General features: G+C 42.5%; 2 protein-coding genes across 4 annotated transcripts in view; both read right to left on the bottom strand.

Moving 5' to 3' along the window:
• LOC124006267 (calsyntenin-3-like) overlaps positions 1-3,986 on the bottom strand; it is a 57,805-nt gene extending 53,819 nt beyond the window's left edge. The window contains exons 1-2 of one of the 3 annotated variants that reach the window (XM_046316175.1): positions 3,646-3,986; positions 2,486-2,552 (exon numbers count right to left, since the gene is read on the bottom strand). In XM_046316175.1, the coding sequence (XP_046172131.1) occupies positions 2,486-2,552 (67 nt within the window). In that variant the 5' untranslated portion in view covers positions 3,646-3,986. The remainder of the gene's footprint in view (positions 1-2,485; positions 2,553-3,645) is intronic. The other 2 variants (XM_046316178.1, XM_046316176.1) reach the window with 2 other exon arrangements.
• A 2,492-nt stretch (positions 3,987-6,478) lies between these two features.
• LOC124006388 (lysophospholipid acyltransferase 5-like) lies at positions 6,479-16,940 on the bottom strand. Its single transcript, XM_046316378.1, has 13 exons — positions 16,783-16,940; positions 14,072-14,179; positions 12,495-12,601; positions 12,032-12,125; positions 11,640-11,677; positions 10,582-10,760; positions 10,254-10,362; positions 10,033-10,119; positions 9,589-9,755; positions 9,136-9,283; positions 8,345-8,500; positions 7,965-8,096; positions 6,479-6,526 (listed from the first exon to the last, which is right to left on the bottom strand). The coding sequence occupies exons 1-12, from the start codon at positions 16,865-16,867 to the stop codon at positions 7,977-7,979; spliced, it is 1,398 nt and encodes a 465-aa protein (XP_046172334.1). The 5' UTR covers positions 16,868-16,940; the 3' UTR covers positions 6,479-6,526; positions 7,965-7,976.
• Positions 16,941-18,248: the final 1,308 nt, after the last annotated feature.

Raw genomic sequence — 18,248 nt, 5'->3', positions numbered from 1 at the left:
CTATGGACAATTCCTTTGACCTCATGGCTTGGCTTTTGCTCTGACATGCACTGTCAACTGTGTGACCTTACATAAACAGGTGTGGTCTTTCCACGCCTGGTCTTTCCAAATCATTTCCAATGAATTTAATTTACCACCGGTGGACTCCAATCAAGTTGTAAAAACATCTCAAGGGAGCTCAATTTCGAGTCTCATAGCAAAGAGTCTGAATATTTATGCCAGCAGCATACCACCCTGCATACCACTGCTGGCTTGCTTCTGAAGCTAAGCAGGGTTGGTCCTGGTCAATTCCTGGATGGGAGAACAGATGCTGCTGGAAGTGGTGTTGGAGGGCCAGTAGGAGGCACTCTTTCCTCTGGTCTAAAATAATATCCTGAGGACAGTGATTGGGGAAACTGCCCTGTGTAGGGTGCTGTCTTTCGGATGGGACTTTAAACGGGTGTCCTGACTGTCTGAGGTCATTAAAGATCCCAGAGCACTTATTGTAAGAGTACAGGTGTTAACCCTGGTGTCCTGGCTAAATTCCCAATCTGGCCCTCAAACCATCATGGGCACCTAATAAAACCCCAGTTTACAATTGGCTCATTCATCCCTCTCCCCTGTAACTATTCCCCAGGTTGTTGCTGAAAATGAGAATGTGTTCTCAGTCAACTTCCCTGGTAAAATAGTGGATAAATGTAAATAAGGTAAAAAAAACTGTTTTTGCTTTGTCATTATGGGGTAGATTGATGTGAAACCTTTTTTTAAACAAGGCTGTGGAAAAATTCAAGGGGTCTGATTCCTCTCCTAATGCACTGTAGATATCCCACTGGGCACAGACATCAGCTCAACGTCTAGTTTTGATGTACATTTGGTTGAGTTGTGAATTCAACGTGAAATAAACCAAACATACCTAATTCCCTAACGCTGATGACGTTTTTCCTAATCCAGTTCTCCACATTGATTTAACGTCATCACATTGATTTAACGTCATCACATTGATTTAACGTCATCACATTGATTTAACGTCATCACATTGATTTAACGTCATCACATTGATTTAACGTCATCACATTGATTTTTGTTGTTGAAATTCCCAAGTGGGATGTATGTTTGGTTGTTGAGTCAATTAGACCATGTCCATAACGAGCTTATATTTCTAAATACTCAAAATGTTTTTTAAGAGTATTCAGGCAAGTTAGCTGCCTTGATCTTGCTTTGTAGTACACCATTTTGGTTGTGTGACCAGGCCGGTGAATCATGCCCAGGCTAGTATTCACACCCAGGCTAGTATTCACCATCCTCAATGGTTCATCTGATACGAACACTGCCTGTCCTCAAGCTTCTGCTCTGTCCCTCTTTTTGTCATTTATCTCTAACCCTCTCCCCCCGCCTGTCTCTCTTTCCCATTCCCTCTCTCTCTCCATCTCTCTGCAATACAGCATTAATCTGAACATCAGGGCTGTGGATTACACCCGGGATTACAGATTGAGAGCTCTCTTTCCATCCATCTCGCTCCATCTCTCTCACTTTCTCTCTCTTTGACACATCCCCTCGTTCTCTGCCCTTCTCTCACACGCTCTTATCTCGCTCACTTTTCTCTCTCTCTCTCTCTCTCTCTCTCTCTCTCTCTCTCTCTCTCTCTCTCTCTCTCTCTCTCTCTCTCTCTCTCTCTCTCTCTCTCTCTCTCTCTCTCTCTCTCTCTCTCTCTCTCTCTGTCACTTGATTTAACGCACCATCTCTCTTCCTCTCCCCACCCACCCGCCCTTCCTAACTATCTGACTGTTTGTCTGTCACACACGCTGCGTCTCCGTATCTCTTTCCTTGGACCGACTCCTTTTGCCCCCCCCCCATCACTGCTGCTCCCCTTCTCTCCTTTCCACTTCGCTCTCCCTGTCTTTCAGCGTCACTCCCTTTCTCCTCTCCTCCCTCGCCCTATCTGACGTCCTTTGCCCCCAGTCTAATTTCAAGTCTCCAGCGTGATAATCATTGGAACAATGTTGGTAAATCAAGAGTCATGGCTATCCACGGTGATCTATCTCAAGAGAAGAAGATTGATCCTCCTTGGAATGTCATGCTATCAATTACACGCAGAATCACATACAGCAACATCACCACATTGAGCAAAATACATACATACATACATACATACATACATACATACATACATACATACATACATACATACATACATACATACATACATACATACATACATACATACATACATACATACATACATACATACATACATACATACATACAGGACAACACTCTATAATGGTGATGTGTATGTAATCACACATTACAGACATATAATGTGATATATTATGACGTTGAGCACAGTGAGTGGATATATGATTGAATTCCCTCTAGTTTAGGGGACAGCAACAAAAGGGCCCTGGCCAAGAGCATGACTACAGGTATCTGTGCTCCCATGGCAATAGAAAAAAACATTTATTTCAGCAGTTCTCACAATTAACAGTCAAAAGGAAAGGAAACTGACCTTTGTTGCCATTGGCAACTGAAGACAAGCAAAGGAGGAGGAAGGAGAGACAATTCATTCTGTCCATCTGAGGGAGGAAGGGAAAGGTAGAAGGGAGGAGGAGGACAGGGAGGAGGAATACAGTACATGCATTAAACCAGGGGTGTCAAACTCATTCCACAGAGGGCCGAGTGGGCTGGTTTTTGATTTCTCCTTACAATTTGGGTCCAATTAAGACCTATACAACCAGGTGTGGTGAGGTCCTAACTAATCAGCGGCCTTAATTCATCAATGAAGTAGTAGGGAGGAGACACTCGGCCCGCCGCAGAATGAGTTAGACACATTAGGCCGATCAGCACTGGAAGATAGGCTGAGGTGTAGAGAACATAGACTAGACATGCCAGGGCAGACAAATACACATAAGTAAACATCCTAATACATTAAGCCTACATCCAACGGAATCTTCCGGCGCTATATTTTCACCTCATACAGAATACAGACGAATAACGCAGAATAACAAAAGCCCAGTAAAAAGACAGCACATGGGCCCAGGTCATTGGCACATTAAACTGGTACAATAAAATGGAGCATTAGACGGAATCAAAACAAACTGGTATGCATAATAAAAAGCTGCAACGTATAGCCCAGTTATGCTGTTGTTCATTTTGAGATGGTAAATGATGTTATAGCCTATATACAGGCCAATATGCTGCCTATGCACACACCTACTCATTGCCTGTGTGGGTGTGTTTAGGCTTTGGTGTCCGTGCCAGTTGGTTGACACGGTATCCAAAATGATTCCATGGGGTATTGAGCCGTTATTGGCATCACGATACCCACATTCTACCATTCACTGCCATGCGTAAAATCGAAGCCTATCAAGACCTAGGCCTATATATTAAATCAAAACTAAAAACTTGAACGAGACTGTAGAGGAGCGTAAAATATATATTATTCTAAAAATTAGTTAGCACGGGTTGTTCAAGGCTACACAGAGGTGATGCAGACATGCGTTTATGCGACAATAACTAATCGATTTTATACCCCATATTGATTGATAGGTGCATCAATTGGCACCATACGCCAGCAGATCTATATTTTGGACCCTTAAAAAAAAGTCGACGACAAAGATACGGGTTACAATCAAAAACATAAGAAAGCCGCTGTCAATTTCACATTACCGTGGTGAGTGAGGTGTTTTGGTACCCAACGCTACCCTCGTAGCATCCGCGCTTTTGCAGCTCAGCTATCCTCCGACGCAAAAAAAACTAAAGCGCAGGTATCGGGATTTCATACACAGATCTCTTGAAGATGCTCAAATGTGTACGCCTCAGTTTGACGCAAGACAGTGATACGAACGGATAGAATCTCAATACCGATGTCCTTGTTTTCGGCAGACGTCGTATGAAGGGGTAAAAACGATGGGAATATAACGCTGACGTCCCCTCCCTCTCCGTGTTTCTTAACCCGCCCACACTGCGTCCTCTCTCCTCTCAGATCCAATTCTAGCTCCCTGCCAAATTGCACTGTTCTCTCTGTTTACTTGAATCCACTATGAGGGTGTTGGGGACAACGCATAATATTACTCATTTCAGCGCAACATATTATTTTTGTGTCTACATGTAGTGACTGATAGGTGGGGGGGGGGCGCTCTCTTAACAGCCACTACCTTTCCCCGCCCTGACTGCAAAATTACGTCATATCACCCCTTCTGCCAGACACACACCAGTGGAGGAAAAGTACTCAATTTTCATACTTGAGTAAAAGTATAGACACCTTAATAGAAAATTACTCCAGTCACCCAGTAAAATACTTGAATAGAAGTATTTGGTTCAAAATATACTTAAGTATAAAAAGTAAATGGAATTGCTAAAATATAAGTATCAAAAGTATAAATAACTTATAATTCCCTAATATAAAGCAAACCAGACACCACTATTTTCTTGTTTTTAAAATGTACATATAGCCAGGGATACACACTAAGACATAATTCACAAACAATGCATGTGTTTAGTGAGTCTGCCAGATCAGAGATGACCATGTGTGTTCTCTTGATAAGTGTGTAAACTAGACCGTTTTCCAGTCCTAAGCACTCTGTAACCAGTACTTTTGGGTGTCAGAGAAAACATATGGAGTAAAAAAAAATAAATTTTCTTTAGGAGTGTAATTAAGTAAAAGTTATCAAACATAAATAGTAAAGCAAAGTACAGATAAATACTTAAAGTACTACTTAAAGTATTTTTACACCACTGACACACACACCTCTTTGGTTTTTAAAATCCAGCATTTTAATGAACATTACAAAAAATGTATTTAAAATTCTTTTTTCCACATTTCTTTTCCTTTGTACATTTGGTAGCAATAAGGCAAAAAAGTAGTCTCTGAAATAACAATTAATTCACATCAATTAATTATTACCACAAGTATAAATATTATTAAAATGTGGGTTGTTGCTACAGTGAGTCACTGCTCTCCCAATGTGTCTCTGCATTGGAAAAGGATAGTGGTAGATGTAGGAACAGAGTATCTGACAGGTCAAACATTCTACATCTGACCTTACGTCAGTGGTTAGGGCAAAGTTTTACCAAGTCCTAAAAAAGATCGAGGAAGGTGCTAGATCTCACTGGAGACCACTTGTGATGCTGCTGACATTGGTATGGTGATGTCACTTAATGTAAAAGTGGTGGTTTTGGTTACCTGTTGTTTAAGTTGGGAGTTTGTTTTCCAGTTTGTTCAGAGACAGCCGGAAGGGTGTGGGGTGGCAATGGAGTGAGAGGACGACGGCAGACAAATAGGAGGATGAAAAGGGTCATGAGGAGAGGGAGATGTGGGAAGAGGAGAGCATTGAAATCCCTTCATGGAATCTTATCGAAAGCTACAAAATGGTTGATCGTAAAACCCTCCTAAAATAGCTATAAAATCCAGTCTCGTCACGAAATAAAGGAAACAAAATCTGAATTGAACCCAGAATAAATGTAAAAACAGTTGATAATACAAGGCCATTTTTGAGTCACGTGTTAGTGTGTACAGTGCTTCTTGTGAGTGAGTGTTGGCCAATGAAAACACTCCTCCCCCAAAATATATAATTCCCATCAGAGCAGCAATCCTTGTTTTTTTGTTCTCAACAAAATGAATGTTTACATTAAATCTGAAAGTGCCAAAAACATTTGTTGTGCCTGAACCATAGAGCCTGCACAGACATGTCTATATACATACACGGCGTAGAGAAAACATTAAGAACACCTGCTCTTTCCATGACAGACTCACAAGGTGAATCATGCAAAAGCTAAGATCCCTTATTTATGTCACTTGTTAAATTCACTTCAAATCAGTGTAGATGAAGGGGAGGAGACAGGACAAATAAGGATTTTTAAGCCATGGATTGTGTGTGTTTGTGTGTCAATTCAGACGGTGAATAGACAAAATATTTAAGTGCCTTTGAACGGGGTATGGTAGTAGGTGCCAGGCGCACCGGCTTTCGTCAAGAACTGAAACACTGCTGGGTTTTTCACGCTCAACAGTTTCTATGTGTATAAAGAATGGTCCACCACCCAAAAGGACATCCAGTCAACTTGACACAACTGTGGGAAGCATTTGAGTCAACATGGGCCAGCATCCCTGTGGAACGCTTTCGACACCTTGTAGATTCCATGCCCGACGAATTGAGGCTGGGGGGGGGTGCAACTCAATATTAGGATGTTTTGTATACACCGTGTATATGGACTTGAGGGAAGGGTTGAAACAGGAAGAGAGATCATAAAACAGAGCTGCCTACGGATCCAGAGCCTGTGAGTGGCGAGTGCAATATACTGTGTATAAGACTTCAGTCTCTCAAGTTCTAAAAACCAAGAAAACACCCCTGATTGGCTCAATGGTTATTTCCTGTACCTTTATCTCCCTGGTCCCAAAAAAACGTGCGTCCCGTCCAAAACACTAAAATAAATAGAAAGAAAAATGTGTACACAAATAATATTAAAGGCTTTAAAATATTTTCTGATCCGCTCCTAGTTAAAAGTCACAGTTCCCTTCAGTCACATCCTGGGTGGAGATTCAGCCAGAGACCTGAGAGAAAGAGAGAATGATTAGTTGAGGTGATTTTTTCCCCCCTTACAAAAAGTGCTTAGAGCATGTGATGGAAAAGCACTATATAAATCCAAGCCATCATCATAAATATCATATATCCACAAGTAACATAAGCGACAGTGACATTTCTGTTTATTCATAAAGATGTTGTGAAGAACCCTCTACATGCATGAGGAGAAATGTAGAAGCCCAAATCTCAAACAAAAATTGAGAAAAATTGGCAGCATTTGTTTTGGATCGGAATCTTTCCCATTCATTTTAGATCTGCATAATTTTGAATTCATACCATTTATGGAGGTATGAAAACATCCGTCAAAAGTCATTTTGGGGGTAAACTGTGCCTTTAAGTTGAATTAATTATCTGGAAACTATCTTTTGCCAATATGGAGACTAATGAATAACTGAAACATAGAGAATGTGTTTACAGGGTATTAAGTCTAAACTAGGTCAGTAATGGTATAACCGCCAATTATGAATAATAATTGTTTTAATACATTGCTTTTAGGTCTTTCAACTTCATTTTCAAGTAGATATAGTTTACCCAATAGCATTTTTTCATTTTTACATGACGAGGGTAAAGTTGGTAATGTCTCAACGAGGGCAGCAATCATTTTACGGGCAGTACAGCACTGTTGGGAGGGGAAGCTTCATTTCCTAAAGTTCCAAGTGGTCAAAAATCATACATTTCTGAGACGTAGGTGTCACCAAAGCTGTGATGTATACATAATAATAATAATAATAAGCCATTTAGCAGACGCTTTTATCCAAAGCGACTTACAGTCATGTGTGCATACATTCTACATATGGGTGGTCCCGGGAATCGAACCCACTACCCTGGCGTTACAAGCGCCATGCTCTACTAACTGAGCTACAGAAGGACATTAGGTGTGTCGTAGATCATTTTCAAAGACACATTACAAGCTCAGTTGTCATCTCTCAGTAAAAACCGGCCAATGTTTTTTTTAGGGCTAGTTCACCCAAATGACAAAATAACACACTGGTTTCCATACCCTGTAAGCAGTCTATGGACATGGTATGACAGCAATCAATGCTTACGTTTTGTTTACCCCTGCCACTGTTTCAAACGCTTTTCATCTACAAGTAACTTACAGTTTTTGGTACGTAGATGTGGACATTTAGTGCCCCAAAAAATGCTAATACAGCTACCATTGACTTGCTTTTGTGCTAAAAATGCTAAAACAGTAGCATTTGAAACAGCAGCCAGGTAAACAAATCCAAAGCATGGATTTCTGTCATACCTTGTCCATAGACAGCTTCCAGGGTAAGGAAGCCAATATACCATTTTTTAAGATGGGTGAACTATCCCTTTAAATCATTATCCAAAATTCCATTATCGCCACAGCCTTACTGTAAACACAGAAGAGTCTGGAAGAACTATACAGAAGCTTGCATTTACCTAACATAGTTCTTAGTCCTCCTTTTTCTCACTCCGTTCTTTTCTAGGTACCAGCACCTTGCGGAGATACGGGATGCCTAGATACAACGTGATGAAGAATATGTGGCCGCAGAAATAAATGGACGAATACACCTGCAAAACAGAAAGATGACAAACCGGGCACATTAAATCCTCATCCAGATAGCCATTTCCCCAACCAAAGTCAAAAACTTAAACGCATGCCAGAAAACTGCACTCACTCATCACACAATAATCCATGATCTGAGTTCTAACATGTAGCTGGAAGTTTGTAATACCACAGACCTTTAGCTACTTCAAGTAAAAATGTGTTGCAATATGCTTATGACAACATTCCGAAGGCTTTCTAAGCCGTTTATTACCCTGAGCCACTTGTCGTAGGTGAAGAGGCAGAAGGGCACCAAAGGATAGCCCATGAAGAGCCAGTGGATGAACTGCTGGACCAGGTAGATGAGGGGGTAGAGGGAACTGTTGGCCAGGCGGGTCAGCAGGGGACTGTCCCTCACCAGCGCTTGGGCCTGAAACAAACAGGGATACGTGTACAGTATAAAAAGGTATAGTTACGGACAGGGGCGCACACAGTAATGCAGTAACGCATACAGGGAAGAGAGTTTGAGAATCCTCCAATAGCTTAAATGGAGATCTTGAACCCTTAGTTGTTGACCCGCTTGAGGATAAATTAGCACTGACAGGTTGTCTCCTCTTGATGAGGTTTAAAATGCACAGCTCCAGAGAATGGAAAACATCACAAAGAGAGATGAAGCCATAGCACACTGTTTATATGCTCCCAATGTTTGACGCAACTATGTTTTGAATACTGAGGGTCAGGTCACCCTCGCAAAACAGGTTTATTAACCTTATCAGCTTTAAAAAAATACATACGGTACATTCCCACCATGGTCAAGACATTGCTGTGTACAACTTTGAAAGCATCCAAAAATAAGCGAGGCGGCATTTTCTTCTCAGGATTCGCTCTCTGGTGCTTGTTTCCATAGAAATAAAATTACTAGAACAGCCATTCCCAATCAAGCCACTGTGCTGTGATTGGTGGACAAGCAGCCATATTGAGTGTACCCATAGGAATAAAGCAGGAAGTTCAGTATTCAATTAGTGCTTTATTAAAATTCTATTAAATTCCATTATTTACTCGTACCTGTCTCTCCACATTTACGATGATAAACTCCATGGAGAAGCAGAGGAGGTATCCGGAGTGCGTGCCATGCCAGATGGCCAGGAACGCAAGCGCGGTCACCTGAGACAGGAGCTTATTGCCCAGGAACTTCAACCGCTTAAACACATGCCTGGAGGAGTGTTACAAACCACAAAATATTGTTAGATATACCAGTATATATTTTTATCAATTAAACCTGTATTTATACAGCTTAAATCTATTTTGCAAGAGACCTTTAGCACTTTGTCAGACACTAACCTAGCCATACAGTTTTAAAATCAGACTCTAAGGTCCCTGCTATCCAAGATCCCTGGGACGTCCTTACCCAATTAAGGTGGAATTTTAAATGGTTAAGGTAAGGGTGGGGATGCCCCAAGGATCCCAGAAAGCACTAACCTGGCCATAAATAGTTACGAGTTTTAGTCAGGCACTAACCTGGCCACCCAGGCGTTGGTGTTAATGTTGAAGGAGGCGATGGTGCCCGTGAAAAGGGGTGTGGTCTCAAATGTCCACACCTTCATATTTGCGCAGGCGTCCCATTGGTACTCGCCATTCTGACCCAGGCCATTATAGCCAAGCCCAGAGAGTATACAGACACCCTCCTGAGTCACAAATCAAAGACATTCCTTTTACAAACACTTGAATAACTTCTTCCTGATTAACTTAAATACATGGTATCGGTGATATACTGGGCTCCCAGACCAGTTTCTTCTCCCCTGATCTGACGTAGGTGTGTCCCAGCGAAACTAATCTGTGTGTGAATGACAGGTGTGTGGAGACAGGTGTGTCTGTAAAAGGTGTTGTTATTTTGAAGCGGGAGCAGCCTGGAAATGAGATGTTTTTGCATACCAAGTGCTGCTACATTGTGCTACTACTCACCGCTATGACCCAGCAGCTGACATATTTGTACAGGATGACTTTGGCCCAAAGGAGGATGAAGACACAGCGGTACCAGAACGGCTGGGCCTGAAGAGACACGTTCGCATTTGACTTTGGACGGTTACATTTGTCAAACAGAACAACGTAAGGAAATGTGGCTTTGGCTTCAATCAGTGATGTTAAGTGTCAGGAATGCTGGTGCAAAAGCAAGGCTTTCTTACGTCATACTCATCTGTTAGGTAATAGCTATCTGGGTAGTGGGGACTGAATATTGCGTAGATCACCAGGCAAAGGAGGCCAAGGGAGAATCGCTTCATAGCAGGTATAACACTGAGAGAAAGAAAAATATTGTTAAGTAAACCAATGTATCCATCTCCTTCCTCTCTCTGCCTCCATCCCTGCACCCCCCATCCCACCTCCCAGTCCGCCCCATCCCACCTCCCAGTCCGCCCCATCCCACCTCCCAGTCCGCCCCATCCCACCTCCCAGTCCGCCCCATCCCACCTCCCAGTCCGCCCCATCCCACCTCCCAGTCCGCCCCTCCTCTACCTGTTAGGTGGCTGTCCGGGGCAGTCGGTGAGCTCCCCTTTGACGAGCCTCTGGTAGCTGCGCAGTGTGAACTGGGGCCCCACCAGAAAGCCTCCATAGAAGTAGGAGAAGCCGATTACCTCCAGCAGAGAGGGAACTTTGGCTAGGGCTGACCTCTTCTGCTCCTCATTCAACTTGGACTGGTGGGGTGGAGGGGGAGAGAGGAAGGAGAGTGAGGTGGAGAATAGTGGTTGGAGCCAGGGAGAAAGAAGGGGGAGGGTTAAGAGGAGATGGAGGATTTAGAGTAAAAGGGGAAAGGTTGGGTAAATGAGAAAAGGGTGAGCAGAGAAAAGGAAAGCAAAGAGGGGAAAAGGGGAGAATGAAAAGTGAAAGAAAAGAAAAGACAGGAAATAGAGGAGAGACATTGAACAGTGCACAGTCACTGGCTGAGCTCGCTGCATATCCAGTTACCCAGGGTTCTTGTTGAAAGCAGCCCATGGTTTGACCACAAATTCAATTGAACCAAATAGGTCTACTTAACAGGCATTTAACTAGGGGGCATAAAACTGCTGGTTTTCCAAGTGCAAACCCATGTGCCTGCCTTTTGGGGCCTTTTTGACTGGACAAAACAAGATACACAGCACAGTAACTAGACTACGGGTGTGTCCCAAATCGCACCCTATTCCCTACATGGCGCTCTACTTTCGTCCAGAGCCCTATAAGTTGTGCCATTTAGGAGCACCCCTACACACAGAAAAGGTGAGAAGCAACTGTACAGAGTATCATTTGTAATGATGACCACTAGACACTTGCCTGTTTGTAAATGGATAACTTCCTCAATGCAAACACACGCTACCTCAACTCATCTCTGACTGGTGTGTGGACAAAGTCTCTCACTCAAACATCCAAACTGTCTGTCACACACACACACACACACACACTTGGAAGAGGTTGAAGCACAGACAGACAAGTACACTGATAGAAAAAAAAAAAGAAAAAAAAACTAGAACAGAGATAAAAACAATTCCACACAGAATTGACCAATAATCAAACGCAGATAGAGAGATCAATCAACTCACTGGTTCCTGGCCACCGTCATAGTAATCAAACGACAAACCTGAAATCAAAGAGAACGCAAATTGGCATCAGTCACCATGTTATGAAAGCTCCTAGGATTGCCATGAACATTGGAATGAATACTTTGACTGTAGATGTTGCACCTCAGCTGCACCCATGTAAAACCATGATGGATCTTAGTAGGTTTTTTAGTATACTGCACTATGCAAAATGTGATCCATGTTATCGCCGAGGCCAATGAACAACTACGACAAACGCAAGTCGTCGCTAAGAGAATAAAAGGAAATCGTAAAAAATAATCACGCAGCAACGGGTGTTACACAAAATAAGTGGGAAACAAAGAGGGGTTGTACAGAGCAGCGGAGAGAGGGTGTTTGTGATGAGGTGAACATACCGATAAGTTTGAGTGCAAGGACACATTGGGGCATGGTCCACTTGATATCATATTCTTCTGTAGCGGTGTAATAGTAGCCTGACAGCAGGTATGCCTACAGAGAGAGAAGGGGATAAAGAAGACATGCTTGATTAACACAAAAAAACAATGATTACAGTCGCACTTTAAAAAAAATAAAAATAAATGTAAAGGAGGGAGGGAGGGCGGGCGAGCGCATTACGTCATACAGTGGCAGTATTCTACGGCTCTTCAGTACTCCAGTGAAAGAGGACATCGTAACATGAACAGCAGAAATTACACACACACGGACAGTGCAGCTCTTCAACCACCGTAGCAAGGCAGCGGCAACGAGCGAGAGATGCTTCCTCTATCACTTGACTCCCGCATCACAACAGAACACAGGAGGAGATTGAGAGAAAAGGAGAAAAAAAAGGAGCGAGAAAGATTGAGGGAAAAATCTCACCATTTGAAACATAAAGCTGGCCAGGACGGTTGTTATCGTCCTTCCCATAAGCCTCATCATCAGGAACTGGACAAGGACGCATAATGCAGAGTGATAGAGCTGGGTTCCTGAAAGAGACAGAAAGATGGAATGATGGAGGGACAGAGGAAGGGAAAGGGGCCAGAGAGATTGTTTCTTCTCTCTGCGCTTACATCAGAGGAGGAAAGAGTGCAATTCTTGCAAATTGAAGATGAGCAGGTCAACACAGGTTATCAAGTGAAGAGGATAAAAAACCAGATAGATTCCACAAAGACAGAGAAAGTGCAACAGACCTGCTGTAAAATCCAAGTGCAGCAGAGAACAAGGGGGAAAAAGGTTGCGTTATTAATCCCGTACTATCATGTAAACCTCAAACCATCCATCCCTCTCTAAACTCCCTCAGTCTGTCAAACTCTCTTTAAATCTTCACAATTACTCATGACTTGGTGGTTACTGCTTAGGCTAGCTATAGCATACAAATTGAATGATTGACACTCCTGGACTAGCTCAAGGTCTAACATACACCCACAGGTGTTTTGAGCAAAATTATTTTTTTAAATAATAATTTTGTGGTGGGAAATGAGCTCAACCAAATCAAAACTGGGTAGAAATTATAAAGGAACTAGGTTTATAGTCTCTTCACTTTGTCCAGCGTTTCTATCAATCAGTGACACGAAAGCTATAAAGTCGGGGAGCATTACAAAATCCAAAAACGATGGCTAGCGGACTGTATTTTGGTAATTTAGACAGTGAGGAAACTTAACCAATTTTATGTGCAGCCCTCCGGACCTCGGTAAAGACAGAATCAGGCCGCGGGACGAAACGAGTTTGACATCCCTGAGATAGACAGATCCCGCCCTTAAGATACTGTCCTGTTCTAGGCCGATCCCTTGCAGCGTTAAACACTGGGGTTGTTTCCTAGTAGGGCACGGAAGCCCCTGAAGCAATAATCAAAAGCTGCAAACACCAAAATATTTCATTTGAAACAAAGAGGGCATTTCTGGATTTCTGGAAAACCAGGGAATATATTTAAAGTTTCCAGAATTTTGCAACCTGACTCCCACCACAACAAAGTAATGGAGAGGCAAACACGGTTTTCAGAAATTAGCCACTTTACCCAAACACTTCCAATCTCCTCCACTCCCCAACCCCCCCCCGGAGTTAATAGGTCCCCATCCCAACTCTAACAGTTTCCCTGCCAACATGACCGCCATAAGGAAATCATCCCCCCCCCCCCCAAACACTCATTCCCCAGCCACTTTTCTACAGGGTCAACAACCCACCTGCTCTCTCACCTCTCCTTCACCTGAAGTTGGGATGTTCCAATATTGTTATAAGCCATTGACACTGTTTACTTAATGTAGCACTGCTCAGAAATAGTCTGCTGGTCATAGCAAACTTCTCAATCCTTTTAACGTATTACAAATGTATAGGCATGAGCCGAAATACCTACCAAGTTCCTCCTTCATTTCCTCTCTCCCTCCCCCACACCACTTCCCCACCTCCTTTCTCTCTGCCTCCCTCCTCTATTTGCCTCCCTCCGTCCCCTCGCATCTCACCAAAGTTGAAAGCTGCCAGAGACAGTCCGGAGATGGCGTGGTATAGGTGAATGACAGTGGGTGGCTGGTGGAAGAAGAAGCGGCGGTACAGCAGGGCACAGGGGTACCCTGAAGGAACGACAGAAAGGAGGAGACCGTTAACATGTGCAATCAACACGAGTGAATCATTCTAGACAAGAGCCCTTAGTGCCGACAGCAAAATTAAGACCGTGTAGTTCAGTGCTGTAACCCCAAGATAAAAAAACAGAGACGTTTATCAGTGCACACCCAGCGATGCAATTGGTCTGGGGCCCGCCGGGGCTGAGGTTCTGTACCTTAGGCAAAAATCATATAACCTACAACAAGATCTAATGAAAATCAAAATCGGAAAAATGGTTTTGTACCCCGTGTCTCCTGCCCAATGTAGTCAACACATACGAGACCCACTTTTCTGACTGCTTGCACAGCCTGCGCAACTACTATGAAATTGTTGCCCACAGACCCCCCAAAAATGTGGAACATGTCAAAAATAATACTTCTGCCGTGACACACTTTAAAGATGCGGCAGACCACACTTACTTTTCCTCGGCCAACAACATGAGCAGCCTAACGAACACCAAAATCAGAAAAACCCCATAGTAGAATAGTTGACCTTTTCAATTGGATTTTCACATTCCACGCGAGAAATTAATATTTTTCTTGAGACACTTTCAAATTGTATGTACCACAGGGAGAAAAAAAAAACATGGCCAGGCATACAGTGCATTGCACCATCACAACTACACATTTGAAAGGGGTTAATGGCAACTGTTAAAAAAAGGGTATCCCAGCTTTCCATTACTACTGTATTTATTATTTCTCAAATCCTACACATTTGTTAACTGTACCATTTTCAAAGTGGAGTGGGCAGAATGGCTTAGGCGTGTTTAGCCCTCACTGTTCACGAGAGGAGATAAGGGCCAAATGTAACATGGGTCAGGTGTAACAGGTAGGCCTACACTTTAAAAATAAATGTCCTGTAATTTACCTGTAAGTTACTGTAAATTCTAAATAATCTGGTTTAACAATACTTTACTGTAAAGTTTACTGTAATACCACTAAACAAAAGTTGTTTGGAATTCACAGTAACATACTTGTACAGTGTATACATTGTATTTTTGGGACATTCAAGTCATCAATATGATGCTAACTAGCAACAAGATAATGTTTAAAGTTTGCGATGTAGCTAATTCTTAACCTAATGGGGTAAATGCAGATGGGAAATCCCATTCTTCAGCCAACATACTGCATCAGTTGGGCTATAGCCAGGTGATTAGCTAAAAGCGTTAGGCTAATAGCACACCTGCCAGATCATGATAATAAGGACCATTATGTTTTGGGCTGGAGGGGCAAATTCTATTTTAGATGGTGTTAGCATCGTTTTATTCAATTTACATGGTAGTGGAATGTCCTTTTAAAAAGGCACCAGAACTGACATTCCCACAGTCGTTTGACATTTTACTGCTAAAACAAAAATACAAAAAGATTCTGGAAACACTGACCAATCGTTGAGGTTTTAGTTTCCTGGACACTTCAAATTAAGTGAGAGAGATTCAGCTCAAAATGGTTAGGCCTAAAGCAGAGTGACTTATGTTTAAATATGAAAAGTCACTCCACTGGAATGTCATTATCTGACCATTACACAGAAATCACATGCTATTTGGTTGTGAAGAAATGGGGTTAACTGTTAACCCCAGTTTATTAATTAAGAGCCTGTAGTTAGGCTGTCATGTGAGTTTTTGGTGCATATCGTTAAGGTTAGTGCATTATGGACCACCCCCCAATTTAACCACTCTGCACACACCCCCACTTAGTTTTCTGGTGTGTGTGTGTAACTGACAAGGGTAGACATTGGCACAGAATTAAAAGCTTGTAATCACATTTCAATTTACTTCCATAAAGTAGAGGTGGGGAGGGCAATCTGATAACGTCAATGTGTCACAATCACAATGATGACTGGTAAAGGCAGTATTGTAGTTCATATAAATTCTAAACATTTACAAGATTGTCAATATGAGACAAAGGTAAGATATCTACAATTATAGGCTACAGCAAGAATAAATCATATCAGGGTCCCAGAAGCTGAAAAGCAACTGCAATTGAATTAAGGCAATGAACGTAACTGTTATACTGCACTATTTGTTAGTCAATCCCAGCATATGTGACTTCAGTAGAAAAACATGCTCATGTGTCAGAGCAAAGTTCAGAGATGACAAGACACCCGGATACCTGGGATAAACCGACCATTGTAAAGTAAACCCGTCCGTACTGTATGCCACAACAGCTTGTAGTAACCTCGTCTGCTATAATCGCTAGCTCGCTAACGTTAGCTAAAAACATTAAAATAAATGTTTTTTTCTGACAGTCAGCAGAGATGAATGAATTGTGCGAAGTCTTGTGCCCGCTCAACCTTGCAGCCCGTCTGTCATGTCAGCTTGTCAAACACAAAGCTAGCTAAATGCATTTGGCTACTGTAATCTTTCGGCTTGCCAGCGGGTCTACTCGCTAGCTAGCCCAACGTTAGACTGGCTAGTCACTGCAGTTGAGCAAGAGACATCATTAACGTTACCAGGTTTAGCGGAGTGTGTGTGTGTAGTTACACTGTTTTAAAGGTGTAACTCAATATTACAGTGACACATGGTTATGTCAGAGCGTCTACTGAAAGCTGTCAGAGATGACGAAATTGAACTCACCGACTAAAACGGACAGAATCAGTCGAACCGCAGGTTCTGGGGAACCTAAAGATTCCGACAATTTCTCCATCAAGGGAGCCGCCATCTTTCGTGTGGGCGGAAGTGGCTCTGGTGATTCCGTAGATGTGTACCTTCGTGAGCGTTCCACTCTCTCCTTTATCTGCCCTTGTCGATTCAGCGCTCCCCCACCCCTTTCCCCTCCTCTTTATTTAATGTCCATTCTTCCCCTTTGTCACCTCATCGACCTTCAATCTCTTTTGCCCCCAAATTTCGCAACATCTGTTCAATCTACTCCAACCTCCCTCACTCAAGTACAATAATATGCAGCCTACTGCTGTTGTGATATAGTGCATTTTGATCTTCAATTGCTAAGAAAATCATAAAACTTTTTTTTGTGGCCAAAAATACATTAGGTTGTATATACACACCATCATCAATACAGTAGAAAATATTTGCCTCCATCCACTGCCTAATATCATATTGCATTCTGTTGTCAATGCTGCTCTACAGTGGTGTAAAATCCCCCCCGTGTGGCGTGAGTGAGGAATTACATGTTTGCCCAGGCAAGTGCATGCACCACCAGTTTCGTGTTCCCCCAATGGTTAAAAGGCCCACTCTTTAATTCGAAAAACAACAAAAACGTTATTCAGCCACTCGATTTTCTAAATAGGCCTAAACTGAGGGATGGGGCTGGACACTTAAATGCATAGATGTTGCAATGTATGGTACTGACAGTGCATGACATGAGGTCAACAACAGTTTTAACTTGATTTTGAAGCTGTACAGTGAGGCATTTATAAGTGCTATTCTTCAAGAATTTGTGGGTATTATAATTATAGATTAACACCACAGTTGTGTCAGAAGTGGGATAGGGATGACCTGTAACGGCCCCCGAAAGCACGGACGGGTGTGTTTGGGCCCTGAAAGATGGTGAAGCACAAGGACTTGCTTCCCGTTCAGTTGAGGTAGGTAACAAACGTGACCTTTCTAAAAAACGATTACCGCTCCCGCAAACCGTAGCCTTTGGAAACCTGTTTGTGCCTTCGAAATCTCGCTCTGCCCCTGGAAACACTACAATATTATTAATTTAATGATCAGAAATGGCTGTAAATATCATAAAATGGGCCTATAATTTGGGGAAGGTAAACTGTTCAATATTGATCAGATCATGTACAAGGTGACACAGTTTAATAGCCTGAATCGGCTTCTCTACCTGACTTCACCCCTCATCTTCTGCACTCTTCTGCACTGATGAACTGAAATGACAGGACAGATGAAAGCAACATGGTGGGGTGCATATTGCCTACAGTGGGATTTATTCACATGTACAAAAAAAATCAAAAGGAGGATAGAGATGATCCACTTGTTTATTCAGCATCAGTTTTCAGTTCCAGTTTTTGTACCAACACTATCAATTTGTCAGCATCAGTAAATTTACAAAAATGAAAATAGGCCTATTGTATCAA

Source organism: Oncorhynchus gorbuscha, linkage group LG19 (genome assembly GCF_021184085.1).
Source record: "Oncorhynchus gorbuscha isolate QuinsamMale2020 ecotype Even-year linkage group LG19, OgorEven_v1.0, whole genome shotgun sequence".
NCBI classification, from domain to species: Eukaryota; Metazoa; Chordata; class Actinopteri; order Salmoniformes; family Salmonidae; genus Oncorhynchus; species Oncorhynchus gorbuscha.
This window is presented reverse-complemented; position numbering and strand designations above follow the sequence as displayed.